The sequence below is a fragment of the Pipra filicauda genome, unplaced genomic scaffold (assembly GCF_003945595.2).
Source record: "Pipra filicauda isolate LSUMZ 115617 unplaced genomic scaffold, ASM394559v2 scaffold231_size1239837_pilon, whole genome shotgun sequence".
Lineage (NCBI taxonomy): Eukaryota > Metazoa > Chordata > Aves > Passeriformes > Pipridae > Pipra > Pipra filicauda.
In genome coordinates this window covers 860,899-883,532 of record NW_024104345.1, presented here as the reverse complement: position 1 = coordinate 883,532, position 22,634 = coordinate 860,899, and the positions used below count along the sequence as shown (strand labels likewise).

The 22,634-nt window shown below is 40.8% G+C and overlaps 2 protein-coding genes across 2 annotated transcripts; both read left to right on the top strand.

The window, feature by feature from the left end:
- The first annotated feature begins 1,686 nt into the window (after positions 1–1,686).
- On the top strand, positions 1,687–6,271 carry LOC114002556 (C-C chemokine receptor type 5-like). The gene is made up of 2 exons (XM_027748584.2): positions 1,687–1,820; positions 2,429–6,271. The coding sequence occupies exon 2, from the start codon at positions 2,440–2,442 to the stop codon at positions 3,508–3,510; it is 1,071 nt and encodes a 356-aa protein (XP_027604385.1). The 5' UTR covers positions 1,687–1,820; positions 2,429–2,439; the 3' UTR covers positions 3,511–6,271.
- Positions 6,272–13,487: 7,216 nt separating this feature from the next.
- Positions 13,488–20,799, top strand: LOC114002555 (C-C chemokine receptor type 5-like). Its single transcript, XM_027748583.2, has 2 exons — positions 13,488–13,651; positions 17,353–20,799. The coding sequence occupies exon 2, from the start codon at positions 17,364–17,366 to the stop codon at positions 18,432–18,434; it is 1,071 nt and encodes a 356-aa protein (XP_027604384.1). The 5' UTR covers positions 13,488–13,651; positions 17,353–17,363; the 3' UTR covers positions 18,435–20,799.
- The last annotated feature ends 1,835 nt before the right edge of the window (positions 20,800–22,634 follow it).

The window sequence follows — 22,634 nt, the reverse complement described above, 5'->3', positions numbered from 1 at the left end:
GAGTCCATCATCAGCAAATCTGCTGATGACACCAAATTGGGAGGGAGCGTTGACCTGCTAGAAGGCAGGAGGGCTCTGCAGAGGGATCTGGATAGACTTGAGAGATGGGCTGATTCCAATGGGATGAAGTTCAATAAAGCCAAGTGCCGGGTCCTGCACTTTGGCCACAACAACCCCCTGCAGCGCTACAGGCTGGGCACAGAGTGGCTGGAAAGCAGCCAGGCAGAAAGGGACCTGGGGGTACTAATTGACAGGAAGCTCAACATGAGCCAACAGTGTGCCCAGGTGGCCAAGAAGGCCAATGGGATCTTGTCCTGTATCAAAAATAGCGTGGCCAGCAGGAGCGGGGAAGTGATCCTTCCCCTGTACTCTGCGTTGGTGAGGCCACACCTTGAGTATTGTGTTCAGTTCTGGGACCCTCAGTTCAGAAAGGATATTGAGGTGCTGGAGCGGGTCCAGAGAAGAGCAACGAGGCTGGTGAAGGGACTGGAGCATAAGTCCTATGGGGAGAGGCTGAGGGAGCTGGAGTTGTTTAGCCTGGAGAAGAGGAGGCTCAGAGGTGACCTCATCACCGTCTATAACTACCTGAAGGGAAGTTCTAGCCAGGTGGGGGTTGGTCTCTTCTCTCAGGCACTCAGCAATAGGACAAGGGGGCACGGGCTTAAGCTCCGGCAGGGGAAATTTAAGTTGGATATCAGGAGAAAATTCTTTACAGAGAGAGTAATCAGGCATTGGAATGGGCTGCCCAGAGAGGTGGTGGATTCACCATCCCTGGAGATTTCTAAACGCAGATTGGACGTGGCACTGAGTGCCATGATCTAGTAAATGGACTGGATTTGGACCAAGGGTTGGACTCGATGATCTCGGAGGTCTTTTCCAACCCAGTCGATTCTATGATTCTATGATTCTATTTGAGTGGCTACCAAAGGCATTGGTTTCATTTCCCCACTAAGTGACCAGGGAGCACATTTGGCCACTCTGACACTCATCTTCACAAAATCCTCTTCCCAGCTTCTCATGGGACACACGGGAATTCTTCCATGTTCTCCAGAGGTCTGTGAGAAGACTGTTCTCCTCAACTTTTCAGAGACCAAGTTACACAAAGATAGCTTTGCTTCTGTGTGTGGCTCACAGTCCTACTTGGGACTCAGGAAAGGGGAAGACTTTGGTGACTGGAGGGCCTCCCACTGTAACAGAACTGGCCTGGGGGCTTTCACAGCTTTGCTGCACACTCACCTCCCAGGCCCTGGCTCCTTCTTGCAAGGGAAGTTCAGTCTCTACAATGGTTCCCAAACCAAAACTGAAGGGACAGAGAGGTTGCACTTCCTCAGTGTCGCCTCGCTGGAAACACTGAATAACAAAGGGTGAAGAACAACATCACATGAAGAACTGTAGTGCACACAGATAGCAATGTTCATATCTGCCTTTCGCCTTTGTGCTTCCTCCAAGACGCTCAGCCAAGTCTTAACTTTGCAGCTCCTGAATCACGCCTGTAAACAGCTACTGAAACAAGGAATTAAAACTCCTTACATCCCCAAGCAGCACTAGGGAGGTCTTTCAACTGACAGTAAGATGCCACAACAGACACAGGTGTCAGAGGCCATCCTGACAGCAACTCTCATCTTTTGTGCCTTTTGCCAATGTGTTCGTCTCTCTGTTCTCTCTACAGGACTGTGTACTGTTTTCATTACAAAGTGACCTGAAACCAACACGCTGCCATTGCCTACGCCTGGCAGAGGGTCTCTAAAGGACACAGTGTTTGCCATTTTAACTCAGACCAAAGCTGCTGAGTTCTTGCTCTGCAACACGCAGGACAGCAGGTATGTTTAGTATTTTCCAGTGTCCTGTTTCCCATAGGCATTAAGGCTCCCAGGTCACAAGCAACCTAAAAAACTGGTGTCAGCTGTTTTTCACCCATGCCACAGTGCCTTTGCAGGCACCATTTACACCTGGACAGTGCCTGGTCCTCCTTGGGTGAGGAGTACAGGATGGACTGGCACAGTGAGCTGGTGGCCAAGTCCCAAGGAGAAGCACAACTATGCTCTGTGTGCCAGATACTGTGCTTTCCTGTGGCTGCCTTCCTGGCTTTCTACACTCCATTGGAAAGCCACTGGTGAGCACAACAGCCCCAAACTACCCACAAACTACCCCAAACTTCCCTCTGCTTCTGGTTGAGTCAGGCAGCTGACAGGCTCTACTGAGAAGGAAAAAAGCACCAGGCACTTCCAATATGCAGCAATGTGATTTCACAGATGTATAGATGGGTTTCCTGGCAGCTCTGCAATATCATTCTCTTTCACATCTGAACATAGTAATGTTTGTGTCCTCACCAGCAACACATTCCAAATGAGAACATCAAAACATTTCATTCTCCTCGCTGCCAAGCTTGGAGATTCCTCTGGTTTACCATCCTTGTCTTCCTTTCCAGACCAAAACACCATGGGAAATGATACAACAGACTTCACTGACTTGCCATATACAACAGAATTTGACTATGGCTATTCAACACCATGTATGGGAACTGAGGAAAAGCACTTTGCAGCAAAACTTTTGCCACCACTTTATTCTTTAGTAGTGATATTTGGCCTGACAGGCAACATGCTTGTTATCCTTATCCTGGTAAAATATAAGAGGCTGAAGAGTATGACTGACATCTACCTGCTCAACTTGGCAATTTCCGATCTGCTGTTTGTATTTTCTCTCCCTTTTTGGGCTTATTATGCAGTTCACGACTGGATTTTTGGGGAAGCGCTGTGTCGAATTCTCTCAGGTGTCTACCTCCTTGGCTTCTACAGTGGCATCTTTTTCATAATCCTGTTGACCCTGGACAGGTACCTGGCCATAGTGCACGCGGTGTTTGCTTTAAAGGCCAGGACAGTTGCCTACGGCACCCTCACCAGCATCGTCACCTGGGTTGTTGCTGTTTTAGCTTCTGTTCCTGGGATAGTATTTCACAAAACTCAGAAGGAAAGTTCACGTTATACTTGCAGTGCTCATTATCCAAGTGATTCCACAATAAATTGGAAGTACTCCTTTATTTTAAAGATGAACATTCTGGGACTTATTGTTCCAATGCTCATTATGATCTTCAGTTACTCACAAATTCTTAAAACATTATTGAGATCTAAGTGTGAGAAAAAACAGAAGGCAGTCAGACTTATTTTTCTGATCATGATCTTTTACTTCATCTTCTGGACACCATTCCATATTTCTTCTTTTTTGCATACATTTCAAGGTTCACTTTTCACTCCAAATTGTGATATCAAAGGCCAACTGGAGAAAGCAATTCAAGTGACAGAAACAATATCAATGATTCACTGCTGTATCAATCCTGTGATCTATGCATTTGTTGGAGAAAAATTTAGGAAATATCTTCACGCCTTTTTCCGAAAGCACGTTGCAGCTCACCTTTGCAGAAAGTGTCCAAGTCTTTATCAGGAAAAATTAGAAAGAGTCAGTTCCACGTTCACAGCATCCACTGCAGAGCATGACATCTCTACTGGACTGTAAAATTACATCAGCACATTAGTTAGTAAATGTTGCACCACTTGCTTTGCCTTAAGGACTGTCTGATGTTATTTAAGATCTTTATGTCGACCACTACTGAAAACTGTATGACCCTCAATTCTTGTGGTTACCTGTTCCCTGGAATTACAGCATTTTCCATTGTTAAACTAAGAGAATCAATGAGTTCTCCAGGAAATATTAATACCATAGCTGTAGCACATCAAGATTTGAATGGTACCCAGAAGAGTATGATTCTGTTTCTTTACAAAAATTCTATCCAGTGAGATTTACCCCGGGGAAATACAATATTGCAAAGAGTAAGGAGTAATAGGTCATCTCACAAGACCCATTTCTGTTATGTGAACACTGTAAGATAAACACTGGGAGGAAGCTTTGGGGACTGATCTACCTGTTTATTATTCAACATTAGTGAAGTACCTCTTGGAAATGTCTGTATTCTTTCTGCAACATGGTCAAGCATTTGATAAGGAGAGGCTTTTAGTTTTCTTCCTTTTTCCCTCCTACTCCTTATTTTCCCCATGCGAATAAAAGATGTTTAAAGAAAAAGGAATTTAAGGATTAATATGAGTTATATCAAGATAATATCCCTCCTCTGATGGGAGAGTTGACTGACCTTTATCTTACTGGGACCATTTAACCCAAGGGTTTATCAGTTAGCCAACAGTGTAGCCATTTTTGAACATAATCCTCTCAACTACAGACTAAGTTATAGTATTTTGATTTTAGTTCTTTAATTTTATGTCTGCCATATCACTGTTCTGTTACTTGCGTTTTCCAAAGTGGGCTGTTAATCAGCAACATTGTGATTTTTGTGGGTGAAATTTTTCATGTAACTGTACACACCAACTGCACAAGACAATGATGCCAGCCTAAAAAACATGAGCTTGTTTCTGACAAATCATATCCCTCCAAGAAAAAAAAACTTAACCAATAAAAGCACTTCAGCAAAGATCTACAAGGCCAGAATGGAAATTACCTCAGCATTTGCTATGCAAGATTCAGTATGAAAAAAACATCTGAAGGATTTTGGAGACTATGACAGTACTGAGAGGAGGCCTTCCTAGTTCTGGACAGATGAATCAAGTGTGTAGAAGAAGAGTTTATGTGGCAACACACAACACAAGTGTGTCGGGTGAGGTTTCTGTATGAGAGAAACATGCTCTTCACACATACAGTAAGTTTGATGTTTGGGATACACTTTTAGGAAGACAGTAGCCTTGGAACTGCAAAAGCAGCCAACTCCAGAGGAGTCATACTTGCTCTGCCTTCCCAGGAGAAGAGTGCCTCTAGCCAACTGGTGCCTCAATGAGAACTGCATGGTGATTGAAGACGCAAGACCTTTATGCTCTGTGTTGTCCTATGGCCATACACTTATTCCATTATTAGGAGTTTCCCTGTAAAAGAAAGTGCTATTCTACGGACATGGTGCTAACAACGAAGAGGAAGGAGGGGCATAGCAGAGAGTTTCTTACTTCAGACTGTATGGAAGTGCAGGGGAGCACTCCTTATGCAAGTGAGCTGTCCTTCCCTTTTTCTCCCCATTTATCTCAAAGGGCACTGCTCATGCATGTAAGGACTTGCTTATGGAAATCTGAAGGGGCAAGTTCAACCAACTTCCAGCAAGGTAAGGATACCAGAGGGGACTCCACACTACTTAACATTGTGCATGTGATGCAGATGTCTAAATTACAGCAAATCTCTTCAGGGTGCCTCAGTGAGGCACTCAGTAGAGAATAAGAAGTGCCTGGGGCAGAAGTAGACATAGGATTTAAATAGTCTCAGAGGAAGATTACCTGTCCAGCTGTAGAAGGACCTGGAAATGCCAGCCTCTTAATTTAGGTATCACATACCTTAATCTAGGTGGTGCAGATACTCTTCCCCCTATAGCCTTATAATGCCTAGGCACGTTTCTATTAGTTGTTAGCTCTTATCCTATCAGCTGTTATTATCTGGCCCCATCAGCTGTTATTACCTGGCCACTACCTTGTGTGGTTTATAGCCACAGATAGAATAAATGAAAGACCAAATGAAAGACCAAAATTTGCCCTCACAGTAAACTTTCTTGCTTGGAAATAATATTTTCTTTTATTTTGTACTTCTTATTGAAACAAAGCAAAAGCACCTTTTCAATATTAAAGCATAAATTAGTTCAGTGTAATACAAACTCTACTGTAATTGTGATATTACTACTGCTGTGTTCTATTTTAAATCATTATCTTTTTGGAATTAAGTCTCTTCCTGTTTTCATGTTAATGCAGTGAAATTAATAAAATCTGTGTTTGGAAAATTGTATGTACTCTGTAGCCCATGTTCTCTTCTGTGAGCAAAAGGGCATTGGTTCTGCTCTCAGAGCGGAGGTGGAAAAAAGAGGCAGCCATGGGCTTAAACACTCTCAATACCACACTTCAAACCAAGCAAGCATAGAACTGCTTGCCCAGTCCAGAAGCTACTGCAGCTGATACACCTTTTATCCACCAGCAAGCTTGAGAAGAGTGAGCTACAATTGCTTTGGGGAATGTCTGTGGCCACAGATTTTAGATGAGTGAAATTTGGAGAAAGAGGATTGTGTGTGCTATAAATAAGGAGAGAGAAGGAATAAAAAAGGGCAATAAAAGATGTCACTTTATTAATATTGGAATAAAGACAGGATTCTCCAGAGACTTTCTGCAGCCAATTTCAGATCTTCTTGCACTGTCTAGAGTGACCCCAGCCAAGCCATGTGCCTGATCTCCCAAGTTCTATGTGTAAGGGACTTAAGCACTCAGTATGAAAGTACGAAAATATGCTGCTCCTTTACCATGTAATTCTCCCTGCTTCATTGTACCCATTCCTTTTTTCAGCCTATGATCCATACCTCCTCATATCCCCTGCACACTCTCTTCATCTGTCCACCATGGGATAAGCCAAATTCTATACCCACTCCTGTTTTTCTCTGATTTTGATTTTATGTTTTTTGCTGGCAGAAGCATAAATAAACTAAACCTAAAGATTAGCTTATTGTTATGTGCTCATTGGTTTTTCATTGTAGCTTTGCACTGAGGTATGCAGGGCTCTAGATAGCTTTGTGGCAGTTTTTGAGTCTTAATTGGTCAGATGTGGCTGCACCCTAGTATAGTTACAGGCCAGGTAGCCTCAAATTAGCAGACTGGTTACAGTGGGATGGAGCTACTCATGGGGAAGGTTTAATAAGATTCACAGTCCCTATGAAAGAGAACACAAGTTACCTTGGTTCTAGAAATTTTACATACTGGAGGAAAATACTCCATAACTCAAGGTCTGCAGTGAAAAAACATTGAGATGAAGATACAATGTGTATGTGAGAGCTAGAGACGCAGGTAGATATACAGAAACTGTGTGAGGAACTAGAGGTATGCTAAGAAAATGGCAAGGATTTGCAAATATGCCACGATTGTAACTACAGCAGAGAAGAAACTAACACAAGGAAGAACCACTGCAGTGTTTGTGAGGCATCTGAGCTGCTCTGGTGAGATATTGAGGAAACAAAAGTAAGCATTTGAGATAGTGTGCAAGTAGCACCAGAACATCAAACAGATTCAAGACAAGACCTCTGTGAACTCCACAAGTAAATTGGTGCTTTACAGCAAATGTTGAACAGCTAAGTGGAAATTGTTGCAAGTTCAAAACTTTTGGAACTGAACTTCTGAAGGAGGAATGTGTTGACTGGGCTTCCAGCATGCTTATGAAAAGAATGTCTATGTGCTATGGACAGGTGCATGTGCACAGCCCCGAAACCCAACACACAGTTTAGTTTATGCACCAAACAGGACACAGTCTGACCTTCCTGTTAGGAGATGCTTCTGTCACATCCAGAAACATGTAGGGAGAAACATCTCACACAGCAAAAGATAACTCTGCCAGTGGTCTGGCAGACTTCCTAAGGGGCAGAAGGAAACGTAGCAGAAGTGCATGTATGGTATTGGTGAGTGCTGAACAGTGCTCACAAGCAACCACCAGATTTATAATCACTGCCATTAGTTTGTCTGTAATAAGTATATGATGTACGAACATAGATATAATAAAACTTCCAGTACATAGGCAACCAGCACATAGGGATGTTCCTGCCATAAGACTTTCTTGTTTGTTAATCCAACTGTAGCCTTATGTGTACATATTTTACATAAGATAAACATAAATGGGATATAAGGGAAGAGGAGTAAATGAAAATGGATAAACGGGAAAAAGTAACAGCAAAAAATGAAAGAATGACTTTATTAGGTCTAACAGAGGCTAATAAATCAATATGATAAAGTAATGGGAAGACCAGAGGTAAATACTTTCAGCAGAACATTCAAATTTTTAGGTGAGTATGAGAGACTTGCAGCTCTGAAGCTCCAAAATAAATATTGCTCCTTCCAGTAAAAATTATAATGGGGATAAATTCAGAGAACATGAGGACAAATTTACATGATATCTTGTTGCAGTTAATGAGAAACAAAGGAAGTTCCAGGAGAATAACATGATGCTGACCAGGTTAAACAGCACAACAGGTAGATACTGCTCATTTTGAAGTTTAATTTTGCTGCTGATTTCAACTGCTGATGCCTACTGGCTACTGTGGTTACTGTGGCCTTAGAAGCATTATTCAACACTATAGTAATTAAAAAACATTAAGCTAACAGGGGAAACAAAAGTGAACTGGAAGATTCTAGTGCATTTAAAATATCAATAACAACCAGGTTAAAACAAAGGGGTGTAGGCATGTCTTTGTACTCATATTCTGGTGACATTTGCTTATTAGGAACTGTACTTCATTCAGAAAATGGAATGGTAGGGCAAAAAAAGTGTTTTGTAAGTTTGTATAGCTGCTAAGAGGTTTGTACGTCCGGTGACAGCGAGAGCAATCTCGGTTTGAGTGTTTGAAGTCTGAAATGACTGATCCTGGGAAGGTGGGACCCCAACCCTGAGGTGGAGGAGGTCAGCATTATGAGAAACACAGGTCAGTATGCAAAACTGCACAAACCTCCAAGTGACGCTCAGCTTTTCAGAACTGTCTACAAGATTATGCCAGTAGGATGCTATCCTTACGACATGAAACACACAACCTGTCCTGATACCAGACCTTTAGAATGGAATAGAAACCAAATGGATAGAAGTAAAAGAGCCATTTGAACATAATTTCCGGGGTTGCTAATATAAGGTATGCACAATTACAGACTATATCTAATCTTTGGCACCCAAAAGTACTTTCTCGTTCCCGGGTCCTGGTGTTGTCCTGAATATGGGTTTTTTCACCTGGTGTGCAAGAAGCCAGTTCACACACACAGAGTTGAGGTATTTGCTTCTTTCATATCTGCACAGAGATGGGTGCTAGGTGGTAAATCCACAAAGCTAGCACACTTTCAGTATGCCACGTGCTCATTTTTATACATTTCAAACAATAAAAATCCAACATTTCCCATATAGGTAACAACTTAAAGCTGGAGTCCTTGCCTTAGCATTCTCTCAGCTCCATTTAAAGATACAGTGTACGCTTACTTTACCCTGCATGCTCTGTGAAGAAGGGGTTTTTGTGAATAAGGAGTGATCACAGCCTATAGGTGGGTACTTAACTATGTTAATGACTAAGCACTAAGCTCAAGCAGACTTCTTCTTCGTCTTTAGCAACAGTTTCATTTCCTTTGTATTTTGATTTAGTGTCCTCTTGTTCTTATTTCTTGGCCCACAGCTCTTTGTTCCTGCAGCTTTGATTATTCTGCTGTTTTTCAAAAGTTCTTTTATTTCACCTGTACTATACTTCAGTGAATTTTCAACCCTCTCAAGGTATTTTATTTCAATACCAGCACATACCTTGCCGTTGTACAGACTCAGTTCATCCTTTCTGTGACCTAGTATTCACTGGGAAGAAATTTGGTAGGTGATTTTCCTAACCTGCCTGATAAAAAGTCCAGGATTTACATGTACAATGAGGAGCATTTCCAATGTACAGTTGTGATAGCCCCAAACACAACCTCTAGACCTAGAATTTGTGTAGTATAAATGTACTCAAAAAAGCCTGAAGTGTGAGAATTAAAGGCCTATGTAAAAATGAGATTCTGAGAGCTGAAAATTTGTGAAATGCTTAACTGTGACCCAAAAGTAAAGTCTGTTGTACTATGACAAGCCCTTATCTATAAAAAACAGGCAGCATACATCAGAAGGATAAAAATAGTAGAAGGGAGTAACATTCTCCTCCTCCTCACTGCATGAGGAAACAGTTGGTTCAGTAAGAGCAGGCTGGAGAAAGCCAAAACAAAAATAATACCATGACAATGGAATTAATATGTGCTGCAATGTACAATTATGTATGTGCACGATTTACAAGAGAGAAACAAACACAGAACCTAAGAATAGTAGGGGGAAAAAAACCCATTGTCCTTCCCGCCAGTAAACAACCATGTGAAGAAGTGTTAATTCAAATTAGAAATGCTTATGCCTCGAAGAGTTTGTTGTTTGTAACCCAGCTTCCTTTACATCTATGTGTAAAATGTTTTGCTTGGTTTTTTTCACTAGTCTCCATGATAGAAATCTTTAGGTGTGGTACATCATATTTTTTTCCCTGTTTTCCTCAGAAGAATACACCTCACAGATGCTAAGACTGGGTATGATTATTACGGTGGCAGCAAAAGTTTAGTCACCAGAACTTGAGAATCTTAAAGAAAAAGATGATAAGTATAAATACCCTAAGCAATAAAGTAGTTTTAGCTGAATGTCTTTAATCAGCCTCTTCAAAACAATTTCATGTTACTCATGAATTAAAGTATATGCCAATACTAACCTAATTTGGACATATTGAATACTCTGTTATGAATAGAACAAGTAACAGCACAGTCTGTGTTCACTTGTCTTCATTAGACCTCTTCTCCAAATGAAAAGGATTAATATGCTTTGCTGTAGTTATAGACTTTTAAAAAGTGTTGTGCACTATCATATTGTGTTTACCTAAAAAAGGTATTTGTCATTCTGTCCCAGGACTCTTTTTTCCCCAAGTCTTTTTTCTTCAGATGGTGCAAGTTTGCAATAAATTGAATGGAAACTATTAGTTGCATTTTCAGATTTCTGTACTCACAAATCTACTTGATGACATTTGTGTGTCACACTGGTACATGAGCTTTTGGTATGTCCCTAGCAGACATGTCAGTACTGGTGGAGACCTGACAGAAATGACAATACCTCCTTGTGGGAGTGCCATACCACTTAGATACCAGATAACTCAATGTGATGGCCTGATTACTGTGAAGATGCAACATATAATTAGTCATTAGATAGAAGAGATTGACAAATGTAGTTTGATTTGACAGCGTATGTGACTGCACAGTTGCTGAGTACATCAACTTGAGCCTCACAGGTGAGGAACAAAACTCATTTCCATTTCCAAGAATGTCTTTATGGGGAGAATGAGCATCACATCACTGAAAATAACTTCTCCTTATGTCTGAATGTAAAACCATAATAGGTAAAATTCAAAGCTACACCAATCCACTGAATTATTACTTTTATTACTGAACAATAGCTTCAATATTTTGGTAAATTTATGAGGTTCACCTGTAGGTAAAAATTCTTAAAATCCACTGTAGCTCACAACAAGCAGCAGTGCACTTTTTCAACAAGATGCTGGGCAAGGGATTGAGAAAAGCTGAAAAATCTGACTTGTAACAACACATGTGCTGTTTGCATTGTCCCTGCCTCAGTGTTCACACCCACTAGACGGAGGCAATCTGAAGGCAGCAGGGAAGAGGAGGTGAGACAGCATTAAGATGGCCAGTCCCAGGCTGGTGGGATGGAGCTTCAGACTGGATGGGAGACCAGCTCTTGCAGGGCCCATGGAGAGAGCCTGAGGGGAGTAGGGGAGCAGAGAAAGAAAGATCTTATCCCAACAGCACTGATGAAAAGCTTACCACCAGCACTCCAGTGCCCCACAACCAGCACAAGGGGCCGGGGCTCGCCTACAGCCACATGTAAGACCTGATCAAATCTGGTTTCCCAGCAGCCCTGCTTATCTGCTGCTGGTGTAGAGCTAATTGTACCTATCCCACAGGTGTGGATAATAAAGTCACAGCCTAGGCACTTGCTGCCAGAGTGAGCCCAGTATTTGGGCTGCCAAGTGTCCAACAATGCACACGCACTCTGGGGAGTCTCTCATTTGACTGTAAGATGCAGCTGGTGAGCAGACCAAGAGCATTACCCTTATTCAGCTGCTATATCCCTGAGTGACAGAGGCCCTCTGTTGGTGTGCAATACCTTGAATCAGTAAATAAAATGCCCCGCTATGCCTGCTGATCAGGCTGAGTCGTGAGAACAAAAAGCTATAATCAACAAAATCAGATTACTAAAGCCGATCAATCTGTGGGAACAAGGGACTATTTCTGAAGACCAGCCTATCACAGACCTTAGTTTTAAGCTGCTGTTGTTGAAATGATGGGGTCAAGTTTTATGGGAGCATGTTTCAGAACCAGCAACAGGTTTAAAACTGTTCCCCCTGTTCCTATAGTGTGATATTAGGAAAGGTTTTAGAGTCTTCAGTGGGTTCAATAACATATAACAAGCAACAAACAACAAAGCAGGCTTCATAAAGAAATACTTAAAATGTCTGTTAATTTTAGTATGTAGACTGATTAGGAATTATACATTGAAAAATTAATTTGTTACAATACCTTGTTTGAGAATTATAGGAATTCATTATAAAAGTGGAATTTTTTTGCCAGAAAAGTTTGACAGTAATTGGGAGCTTGTTTTAGGTGTAGTCAAAACATTTTCAGAGGCAGCTCTTTCCACTGACTGTGTAGAGTGTAGTCCATCAAGCAAGGTAGTGTGAATATACCCTTAGAATACCCTACAGGGTCATTAGTTTTGACCCTGTGACTCCAGTCTTTAAAGAACTCATTGGAACAGCTAATCTATTTGTCCTATGGAATAAAGATTAATTCCTCATGCAAAGAAGGGTTGACAAGGAAAACAGGGTGAGCTTTTAGCTTTCTTACTGTCTCCCCCCAAAATCTGAGATGTAACTCAGAAACTGTGATTCCCTTGACTTCTGTTAAGGAATAGCAGCATCCAAAGAAAGACATCTCCACTGTGCTTTTGGCATTTGAAAATCTTTTAAGGATACTAAGAACTGAGTGCAGAAAAGACATCCCTTTAGTGCCTTCAATAGGTTGATAGGATGAGATACTCCAGAATCCTCCAAAGAGATGTCAAGGGGAGGAGGGGGTATCTTCTCAGGGTTTCTCTCTCAGGGGCTCTCAAGTGGCTGGTAAGACACAATCTTTTTCTTGCTTTTTGTGTATCTTTCCTACCTCCTGTGTGGTTTCTTTGATGTCCAAGAAGGATCTAAAAATCTGCTTACGGTGCAGCTTCAGTCTAAATCTGAAAACCAACAGAATCAGACACAAGGAAAGAAAGTGACATGACATCAGATTTTATCAGGCTTTTTTGAAACTTAATTCCAAAAAATAAGCAACAGTGCTGTTTTAAAAGGTCAAACTCACTATATAGACTAAGTCATGGTCTTACGAGAGGGATTAAAATAAAAAACATAGTCCAGAAGGCCAGGTTAAAGAAAAATAGAATCAGTCACATTTCTCAAAATATAAGGACTGCAACTCAGACCAAGACAAAGAAAGTGCAGGTAATTCTGAATAGAAATATGAACTTTATTTAAAAGCTCCACTTTTTGTTAAGGGACAGAAAAACATAAATGAAATTTAACGATTAAAAATGTAAAGGGATGAACCTCATGTAAACTGTTTTTGATCAAAGACATTAGCTAAAAGAAAAAGATAAAGTAACGAAATAAACCCCTTTTTCTAGAATTACAGTTGTGGGTTGTGAAACTTTGAGTTCAGCTCCTTGGAGGATCCTCAACAATTTCAACATCTCTGCACATCTCGCAGAGCTAGAAAAGTAACATCTGATGACCCATTTTTAGAAAAAGAGAACCAGAGAACTGCTCCTTCATTTTTTTTAAATGAAAACAGATATTTTTTTTGCTAGAAGTTTTCAAACCGATACATCCTTCTTCACGCAGGAAGAGGTGTTTTTGACCTTCGTCTTGTGACTGACAAATCAGTTTAGCATTACTCCTGTTGTAATAATACAAGACATCACTTGCTCTGTAAGATATATGGTAAGTAATTTTTGCCTCTCTTTTTCTTTTTTCCTTTTTTTTTTTTTTAACTCTGGTAGGTGTTTAGGTAGTTTGAAGCCTGAAGTGAAAAATACTAGTGGAATCTTGCCAGCGTATTCATCTTTTAAAATTACCCTGGGGAAATGCATAGGATATGTTAAATGGAATACACTATTTTTAAAGGGCAAAATCACTGGAAGACTTGAGCAGACGATCCAGGTAAGCCAAGAAATAACTATCTAGAGATTGAGCTGAGTAAGAAGTATAATGGAGTGTGCCTCTCTGATTTTTTTCCCTGAAAATGATGTGCAATGTTGGAAATACAGATTTTAAAACTGTTACAGTAAGATAAAACAGCTTATTTGAGTCAAGAGTACTTATTCTTCTCCTAGGATGACTACAGAAAATCCAGTGTTGTATTTTAGACACTCTGACTCATGGATCCTGTTTACATGCAGCATAGCTTAGCATTTTACCTCCATTTGCTACAGCTTTACAATTATTATTATTTTATAGCACTATGCAAATTAACTGAAACTCACTTTAATAAAATCTTTGCCTCTTTTAAAACAGAAAGTTGTGACTTGAAACTCAGCATAAAACAGTGACATGAGTTTGCTCATCTTTTCTATGGCGAGCCTTTCTCTTGAAAACTGCATGTCTGCTAGTCTCAAGCAGAGCAACAGAGACTAGCAGATTCATACAGCAGATTGTGGGGTTCTAGAAATATTGCATTTATCTAAACTGTATTCAAAATAATATAGACCTCTTTTTGAAATATCTTTCCTTCAGAGATTTTCGTGGACTATATTTTTGAGTTTTTTTAATGCTCAGGAAACATAAGCCCAGTCAGATCCCTCTAGTTGGATAAACAACCTAGGCTGATTAACCCAGTGAAGCATTCTAGCCAGTGACCAACATTGTTTCCTAAACCATCAAGATTATAGGATAAAGCACAAACCCACTTACAGTTCCTTTTTCTGGTTTCCAAATTAGTATCTGCAGTTTCCATTGTCAGCATGTGCTGGATAGTATACACAATCCAGAGCAGCAAGTGCTTTTGCAGAGAGGTTTCTGAAACAAAGGTTAGGCTAGAGGAATAGGGCTCGGGTAGCAGAAGGAACCTCTCAGAGGGGAGACTATGATTTAAGCACGCAAAGAGGGTTGTAAAGGAGAAGATAAGAAGCAGGGAAGATGCGGCTTTCATTCCAATAAGGCCCATGAAAAGCAGAGATGGCATTGAGACAGCAGTTAGCAGGAAGAAGGGGCTGTTGCAAAAAGAATTATCACAGTAATATCAAGGCAGCATTTTGCAATGATATTTGCATGAAACCTGTCAATCACATACTCATAAAATCCCACTCTGGGTTTATGACTAAGGTGTTTTTCATACCCATTTTTATTCACGAGCATCCTGCTGGTGCAAAATGAGCAAGACAGGAAGTGGTGGGTCTGGCACTGTGTAGCAGCCAGTCCCTCACCTCATAATCCCAGTAGACACTATAGCTACTGGCACATAGTAAATGAGGATATTTAGCTACAGGTAGTAGCAGGAACATACTGTCAGGGCATGCAACATGGATCTAGCAGGTCTAGCTGAAGGGAATATTAAATATTTACATGGTGCTCAAGTCTCATCATATTTTGAAATAAAGAAGTTAATGTTTTGGACCAAATAGTGTTTTATAAAGGTGACTTTTTTTTTTTTTTAAAGTGTTGCTGAAAGCATTTAAGAAATATAAGCCCTTAGATACTTTAAAATCAGCTTATTTACTGGCAACAGACTGGAGCCACAGCCACTTCCTTTACCAACAAAACCATTATCTCTGTATTGTAATAACTATGTAGTTAGTATGGCTGTGGAAAAAAACTGTTTCACAGAGATTGCCAGCATTTTCTAAAGATGGTCTTTGTGGAGTTTGACAAAACTTATTTTCTCCAAGAAGTTGATTGTGGGCAAAGCTGAGATCTTAACTGTTACAATTTGCTGATTTTCTCTTGTTCCTTGTTCTCCAGAAGAAAAGTTTACACCACACTCAGCATGCCAAACTACTGTCTGAATACGGATGTCCTCATTATTGTATGGAGCAGTGTTAACAGCCAGACTCAAGAACTTGGGGAAGAAGGTTTGCAAAAGCAACACTTTTTGTTTACAAGATGCAGATTTTGCTCCAATAAAGCTTCCTCTTTTGGAGCAGATTCATGTCTGCACTGTATAGCGCAAGAATCTCCATCAGGAGTTGGCAGCAGAAACTCATTTGTAAGATTACAGGGAAGTGAAAAAAGACCTATCAAAGAGCCCTTTCTCCAAGACATCAGCTTAGGTTTAGCTAAATTAACCACTTTGACACAGATTAAGGACATTAGTATGCTGAGAGATCAGTTTTTACAGCAGAAAATAGTCCTTTCTCCGGAACAGTTTTGTTGACAGACACAAAGAGATGCTTTGGGAATTTCACAGCCTCTAAGTCAGAATGGCCCACCACCAGCTTCTACCAAAAAGCAGATCAAAGGCCTGTCTCTGTGTCACTCCAGTCACCGGCTGAGTTTCTTCAGTTACATTTAGTCTTGCAGAATTTGGGTGCAGAGAGAATGAAGCCGTGGTTTTGAGAGTGTGGTGTCTGTAAAAGACATCTGCAATCACACAGGGTAGACCACACCACTGAAAAAAGTGCATTCAGGAAAGGAGCAAACACTGCTGTGGGACATGAGCGGTCAGAGATCACACGGCACGCTGGGGCAGAGGCCCTGCCTGGTCTTCTGTGTCAGGAGCAGTCTGTTGCCTTTGTCTAAGAACAGGCATCAAATTGACAGGAAGGTGCTCATTTCAAAACCATCAACTTGCCTTGGGCAGTCACCACTCTGCCATGAAGTGCCTGAGAAAAGCAGTCATGATGGCACAGCAAGAAAGAGCAGCCCTTCAATCAGACAGCAAGTAGCTCTATTTGAGTGGCTACCAAAGGCATTGATTTCATTTCCCCACTAAGTGACCAGGGAGCACATTTGGCCACTCTGACACTCATCTTCACAAAATCCTCTTCCCAGCTTCTCATGGGACACACGGGAATTCTTCCATGTTCTCCAGAGGTCTGTGAGAAGACTGTTCTCCTCAACTTTTCAGAGACCAAGTTACACAAAGATAGCTTTGCTTCTGTGTGTGGCTCACAGTTCTACTTGGGACTCAGGAAAGGGGGAGGCTCTGGCGACTAGAGAGGCTGATATCAAAGTCACAAGGCTTTGTCTGCTCTCACTGTAGCAGAACGGGCCTGGGGGCTTTCACAGCTCTACTGCACACTCACCTCTCAGGCCCTGGCTCTTCTTGCAAGGGAAGCTCAGTCCCTAAAACAGTCCCCACAACAGTCCCCAAACCAAAAGTAGCCATGGCACTGAATATATTCATCATTCCTCTGCTTCTGATTCAGTCAGGCAGCTGACAGGCTCTACCGAGAAGGAAAAAAGCACCAGGCAGTGTACATGTGGGAAGTGACACACAACACTTCCAACATGCAGCAATGTGATTTCACAGATGTATAGATGGGTTTCCTGGCAGCTCTGCAATATCATTCTCTTTCACACTGAACCTAGTAATGTTTGTGTCCTCACCAGCAACACATTCCAAATGAGAACATCAAAACATTTCATTCTCCTTGCTGCCAAGCTTGGAGATTCCTCTGGTTTACCATCCTTGTCTTCCTTTCCAGACCAAAACACCATGGGAAATGATACAACAGACTTCATCGACTTGCCATATACAACAGAATTCGACTACAGTGATTCCACACCTTGTCCTGGAACTGAAGAAAAGCACTTTGCAGCAAAACTTTTGCCACCACTTTATTCCTTAGTAGTGATATTTGGCCTGACAGGCAACATGCTTGTTATCCTTATCCTGGTAAACTATAAGAGGCTGAAGAGTATGACTGACATCTACCTGCTCAACTTGGCAATTTCCGATCTGCTGTTTGTATTTTCTCTCCCTTTTTGGGCTTATTACGCAGTTCATGACTGGATTTTTGGGGAAGCGCTGTGTCGAATTCTCTCAGGTGTCTACCTCCTTGGCTTCTACAGTGGCATCTTTTTCATAATCCTGTTGACCCTGGACAGGTACCTGGCCATAGTACACGCGGTGTTTGCTTTAAAGGCCAGGACAGTTGCCTACGGCACCCTCACCAGCATCGTCACCTGGGCTGTTGCTGTTTTAGCTTCTGTTCCTGGGATAGTATTTCACAAAACTCAGGAGGAAAGCTCAGGCTACACTTGCAGCGCTTATTATCCATCAGAGGACAGAGATGTATGGAAGAAATTCCTGACTTTAAAGATGAACATTCTGGGACTTCTTATTCCAATGTTAATTATGATTTGCAGCTACACACAAATAATAAAGACATTACTGCAATGTAGGAATGAGAAGAAACATAAAGCAGTCCGGCTTATTTTCATTATCATGATTATCTACTTTGTTTTCTGGGCACCATACAACATTTGCATTCTCCTGCGTGACTTTCAAGTTGCGTTTTCCATCACTACTTGTGAAGGTAACAGTCAACTGCACAAAGTAATCCAGGTGACAGAAACAATCTCAATGATCCACTGTTGTATCAACCCTGTGATTTACGCCTTTGCCGGAGAAAAATTTAGGAAGTATCTTCACAGCTTTTTCCGAAAGCAGATTGCATCCCGCTTCTCTAAATACTGTCCTGTTTTCTATGTTGACACAGCTGAGAGAGCTAGCTCCACCTACACACAGTCTACTGGAGAACAAGAGGTTTCTGCTGCATTGTAAATTGTGTCTAGTGAAAGACTGGAATTGACTCTTGTGAAATCAAGTCTGTCATGAAAGCCTGAAAAATCTGTCCTGTATATTGGCTCTAAGGCAGCTGCAAAAAAAAAATAAATCAAAGAATACATACCAAAGCTTGCATTTGCTCATAGATTTGGGTATTTGTAAATAAATGAAAAGGATGTATCAACTTAGCTACTTAGGTACGCAAATGTGGGATTCTGTAGGGAAAAAAGTGTTCTCTTTGTGAATGTAAAATTATAGTTTCATATAAAGAAAACTACACAAAGATTGAGGGCCTGAACTAGCAGTCTCATTAACTGATTTTTTGAAGCCACCTAGTGGTTAGAAATTTACACTGGTTCTTTGGAAACATCTCTTGACTGTATGTTACACAAGATACCTCACTCAAGTCAGTCTCAGTCACATTTTTTACTAGTTGTGTATCTCTGTAAACAATGCTAAATTACTGAGGTCTGTGATACAGAATCTTTATGAGTGGTATGGAAAATTTCACACATTTAGAACAGACTTTGATATTTCAAGGTGTGTTTTCCTTTGTGTATGGTTGAGTACTAACCTCAGATCTTTCTTATAACAGTTCTAACTAGTAGGGATGGATAACTGAGTGACCTTGATATTTCAGAAGGCACTCTTTTAATCATCTGCTATTCATACTAAAAAAGCTAACATAATATCCTATCATTGATCACAAAATCAGTGTGGTAACCATATTTTAAAAATAAAGTATTGCACATGGAGCTTTAACCAGGTTAGATCAAACAAGAAAAATTACTCAAAAGGGTTTTAGCTTTTTAGTGCAGTGATTTTGCTTGCCATTTTTCTAACCTACATAAGTGAAAAACTTTAAAATAAGAAATTAATGCAGTCACAATGGCTGCAAAACCACAACAGCATTAGAAGTGTGAAAATGATTCCTGAACAGGGTTGACACAGATGTTTTTAGAGATATAAGCATATGTTATAATCATTTATCAAAACATCTGAATAAGTAAAAATATTCCCTATTCTACAGATTCAAGGGTATAGAGGATCTCTTTTTTGTTTTAGAAGCAAGTATCATTTGGGGGCTATGACAATGTTTTTTTCCTGCCATTTACGAGTTTCACGGAGTGTAAAAATTTCCATAACTGATGGTTAAATATGACTGATTCTCCATAAAGTTCAGTACCTGTAAAGAATGTGAATACATAGAAAACATAAAATAAATATGGGGCTACTCAAGTGCTTAAGAACATACTATAATCATGCTTTGATTTCAGTCATATCATAATCATGCTATTAATTGATTTTGGCCAAGTTCTCCTTTCTAGCATTTCTGATATTTCCCCTAACACATATGGTATTGGACAAATTTGGAGAAAGGAAATGAAAAGTGAATGTTTTGTTTGCTGTTCTTATCCAGCAAGGTAATTTCTGATTCCCAACTTCTCTAAACCACCTTTTAAATAATTTTCAAAGAAACAAAAGTTTCAAACTGTCCCAGAGAGATTTTAAAGTGCCAAGTGCTTGTGAAAACAGGAAGTGAAATAGACAAAACTTTCTTATCAAACCCATTGTTTTTAATTATTCAATTTTGTGATATTAAGCACCCCTTGTGAATTATACCCTTATGGGAAGTGTAACAGAAGTATACCACACCTTCTAATTTACAAGATCTTCAGCTGCATACTCTTCTTAAAGACCCTGTGCATCAATTACTTTTGTATATGGTTTTAAAATGGGTAAATATATCAGCATAAGCAGAAATTGGGCAATTTCAGCATATAATGACATATGCATTTATTTTTAAAAGAAATATGAAGCTACATGCAGGAACTTCCAGAGTGGTTGCCTTTTTTTTTTTTTTTTTTACTTTTAAAATGACTTTATGAAAACAATTCTGTTTTATTCTGCTCTTGACAAGAACTTTCATTTGGCCTTTTCTTTCTCTGGAGGGCTCTGATGCCAGACAGGGTATGTATCTTCACCATCCCTGCAGGAAAAAAATGCAACAACCAAACATCCTTGAACACGCTGACAAGCTGTCTGAGAGGAATGTAAAAAAGCAGCCCTGTTCCTTTGCAGTGTTCTCTTATACATCATGGATCTTTCCAAGCAACAAGCAGCCTCCAGAGGAAAGAAGTGGGACTTTGAGATTGGTGGCTCAGTGGATCAGCACCTTTCCAAGAGTTTCTATTCCTTCACTGAGAAGGCACCACATTTCAGCAAATGAAATCAAACCAGATTTCAGCAGTAAACTGTGATCCACATTCAAGGAGATAATTGACAACACAGTATTTGTTAGCACTGCTGGTACATTCAATTAAGGACTCTGCCAATAACTGTAATAATATTTTGTATTATACAATCCATTAAAGTTGGTTAACTTTTGTGTGTTTGACTTCTTGATCCTTTTACCACCACCACTAACACCCCCTCTTTCTCCATACTTTTTAGAATAGCCCAGAAGACTGAAAAAGGAAGATAAATTCCTATAAATAACACTAAAAGAGTAGGCAGGACAAATTCCGAGTTTTAAAAGTGGACTAAGAATCAGCATCATCAAATAACACAGGCCCATCTTATCACTAATAATCTAATAATAAGTATGTTATTTCGGTCGTCATTATATTCAGTTTTGTTTACCTTTGTTTTACAGACGGGAAAAGCATTATCTCACACTATTCACACCAGTCCTAGGTGACTAATATTAAGCATTTTTAAAAGACATAAGCATACAGAAAAATTTTCATGTGTTTAGCGATGGAAAGGCTAACATCTAACAATTACAGTGGACTTGTGCACACACTTCCCTTCAGATCATAAGATTATGGTGCCATCATGTGGCCTCACTGTAAGGTTTCAATCTAAGAAACGTGCACTACCCCATCAGAGCTTTTGGTGCTTTCCTCTTTTGAAACATTTTTTAAGAGGAATTTCTTCACAGAAGGGGTGATTAGACACTGGAATGGACTGCCCAGGGAGGTGGTGGAGTCATTGTCCCTGAAGGTGTTTAAGGAAAGACTGGATGTGGCACTTAATGCCATGGTCTAGTTGACATGGTGGTGTTCAGTCATAGGTTGGACACAATGATCTTGGAGGCCTTTTCCAACCTAATTGATTCTGTGATTCTGTGATTTATTTTCTTAAGAGGATCTTCTAATGGAATGACTTCTCCCACTATAGGCATTATCAGTATTATGCAAACAGCAGCAAGCCTTAGAGAACATTCGTGGCCACTAAGAATGGAATGGAGGTCCACTGGATGCATGGGCCAGGTGACCCTTTAATGACACCCTTTAATGACACAGTCAGATGCTACGGTGTGATGTGGGAGTAGTGACACTTATTTTAGTTCCTGAGCAAGTTCCAGGTTCCAGCCACCTGCTCTGGAGGGAGAGCATTTGACATTCTTGCCTAGAGCTTGAAAGCTACATGACTGAAAGTGAAGTGCAAGGTCCTATACATGGGTTGGGTTGTGGCAATCCCAGACACGTCTACACATTGGACAGAGAAGTGATTAAGAGCAGCCCTGTGCAGAAGGACTTGGGGGCGACGGTTGATGAAAAACTCAACATGAGCCGGCAATGTGCACTCACAACCCATAAAGCCAACCAAATCCTGGGTTGCATCAAAAGGAGTATGGCCAGCTGGGCGAGGGAGGTGATTTGCCCCCTCTATTCTGCTCTCATGAGAACCCACATGGAGTAGTGAGTACCGTTCTGCTGTCCACAACATAAGAAGGACATGGAACTGTTGAAGCAAGTCCAGAGGAGGGTCACAAAGTTGATAACGGGACTGGACTCCCCTGTGAAGACAGGGTGAGAAAGCTGGGGTTGTTCGGCCTGGAGAAGGTTGAATGGAGACCTCACAGCAACCTTCCAGTATCTGCTGGGAAGCTGGAAAGGGACTCTTTGTCAGGAATTGCACTGACAAGAGAAGGAGTAATGGGTACAGATTGAAAAAGGGGACGTTTAGGTTAGATATTAAGATGAAATTCTTTACTGTGAGGGTGGAGAGACACTGGAATAGGATGCACATCTGGCAGTGTTCATGGCCAGGCTGGATAAAGGCCTGGAGCAACCTGGTCTAGTGGGACGTGTCCCCGCCCATGGCAGGGGTGCTTGTGACTAGATGATCTGTAAGGCCCATTCCAACCGCTTATCCCCCTATGACTCCACAGGTATTTTCTCCTCCCCC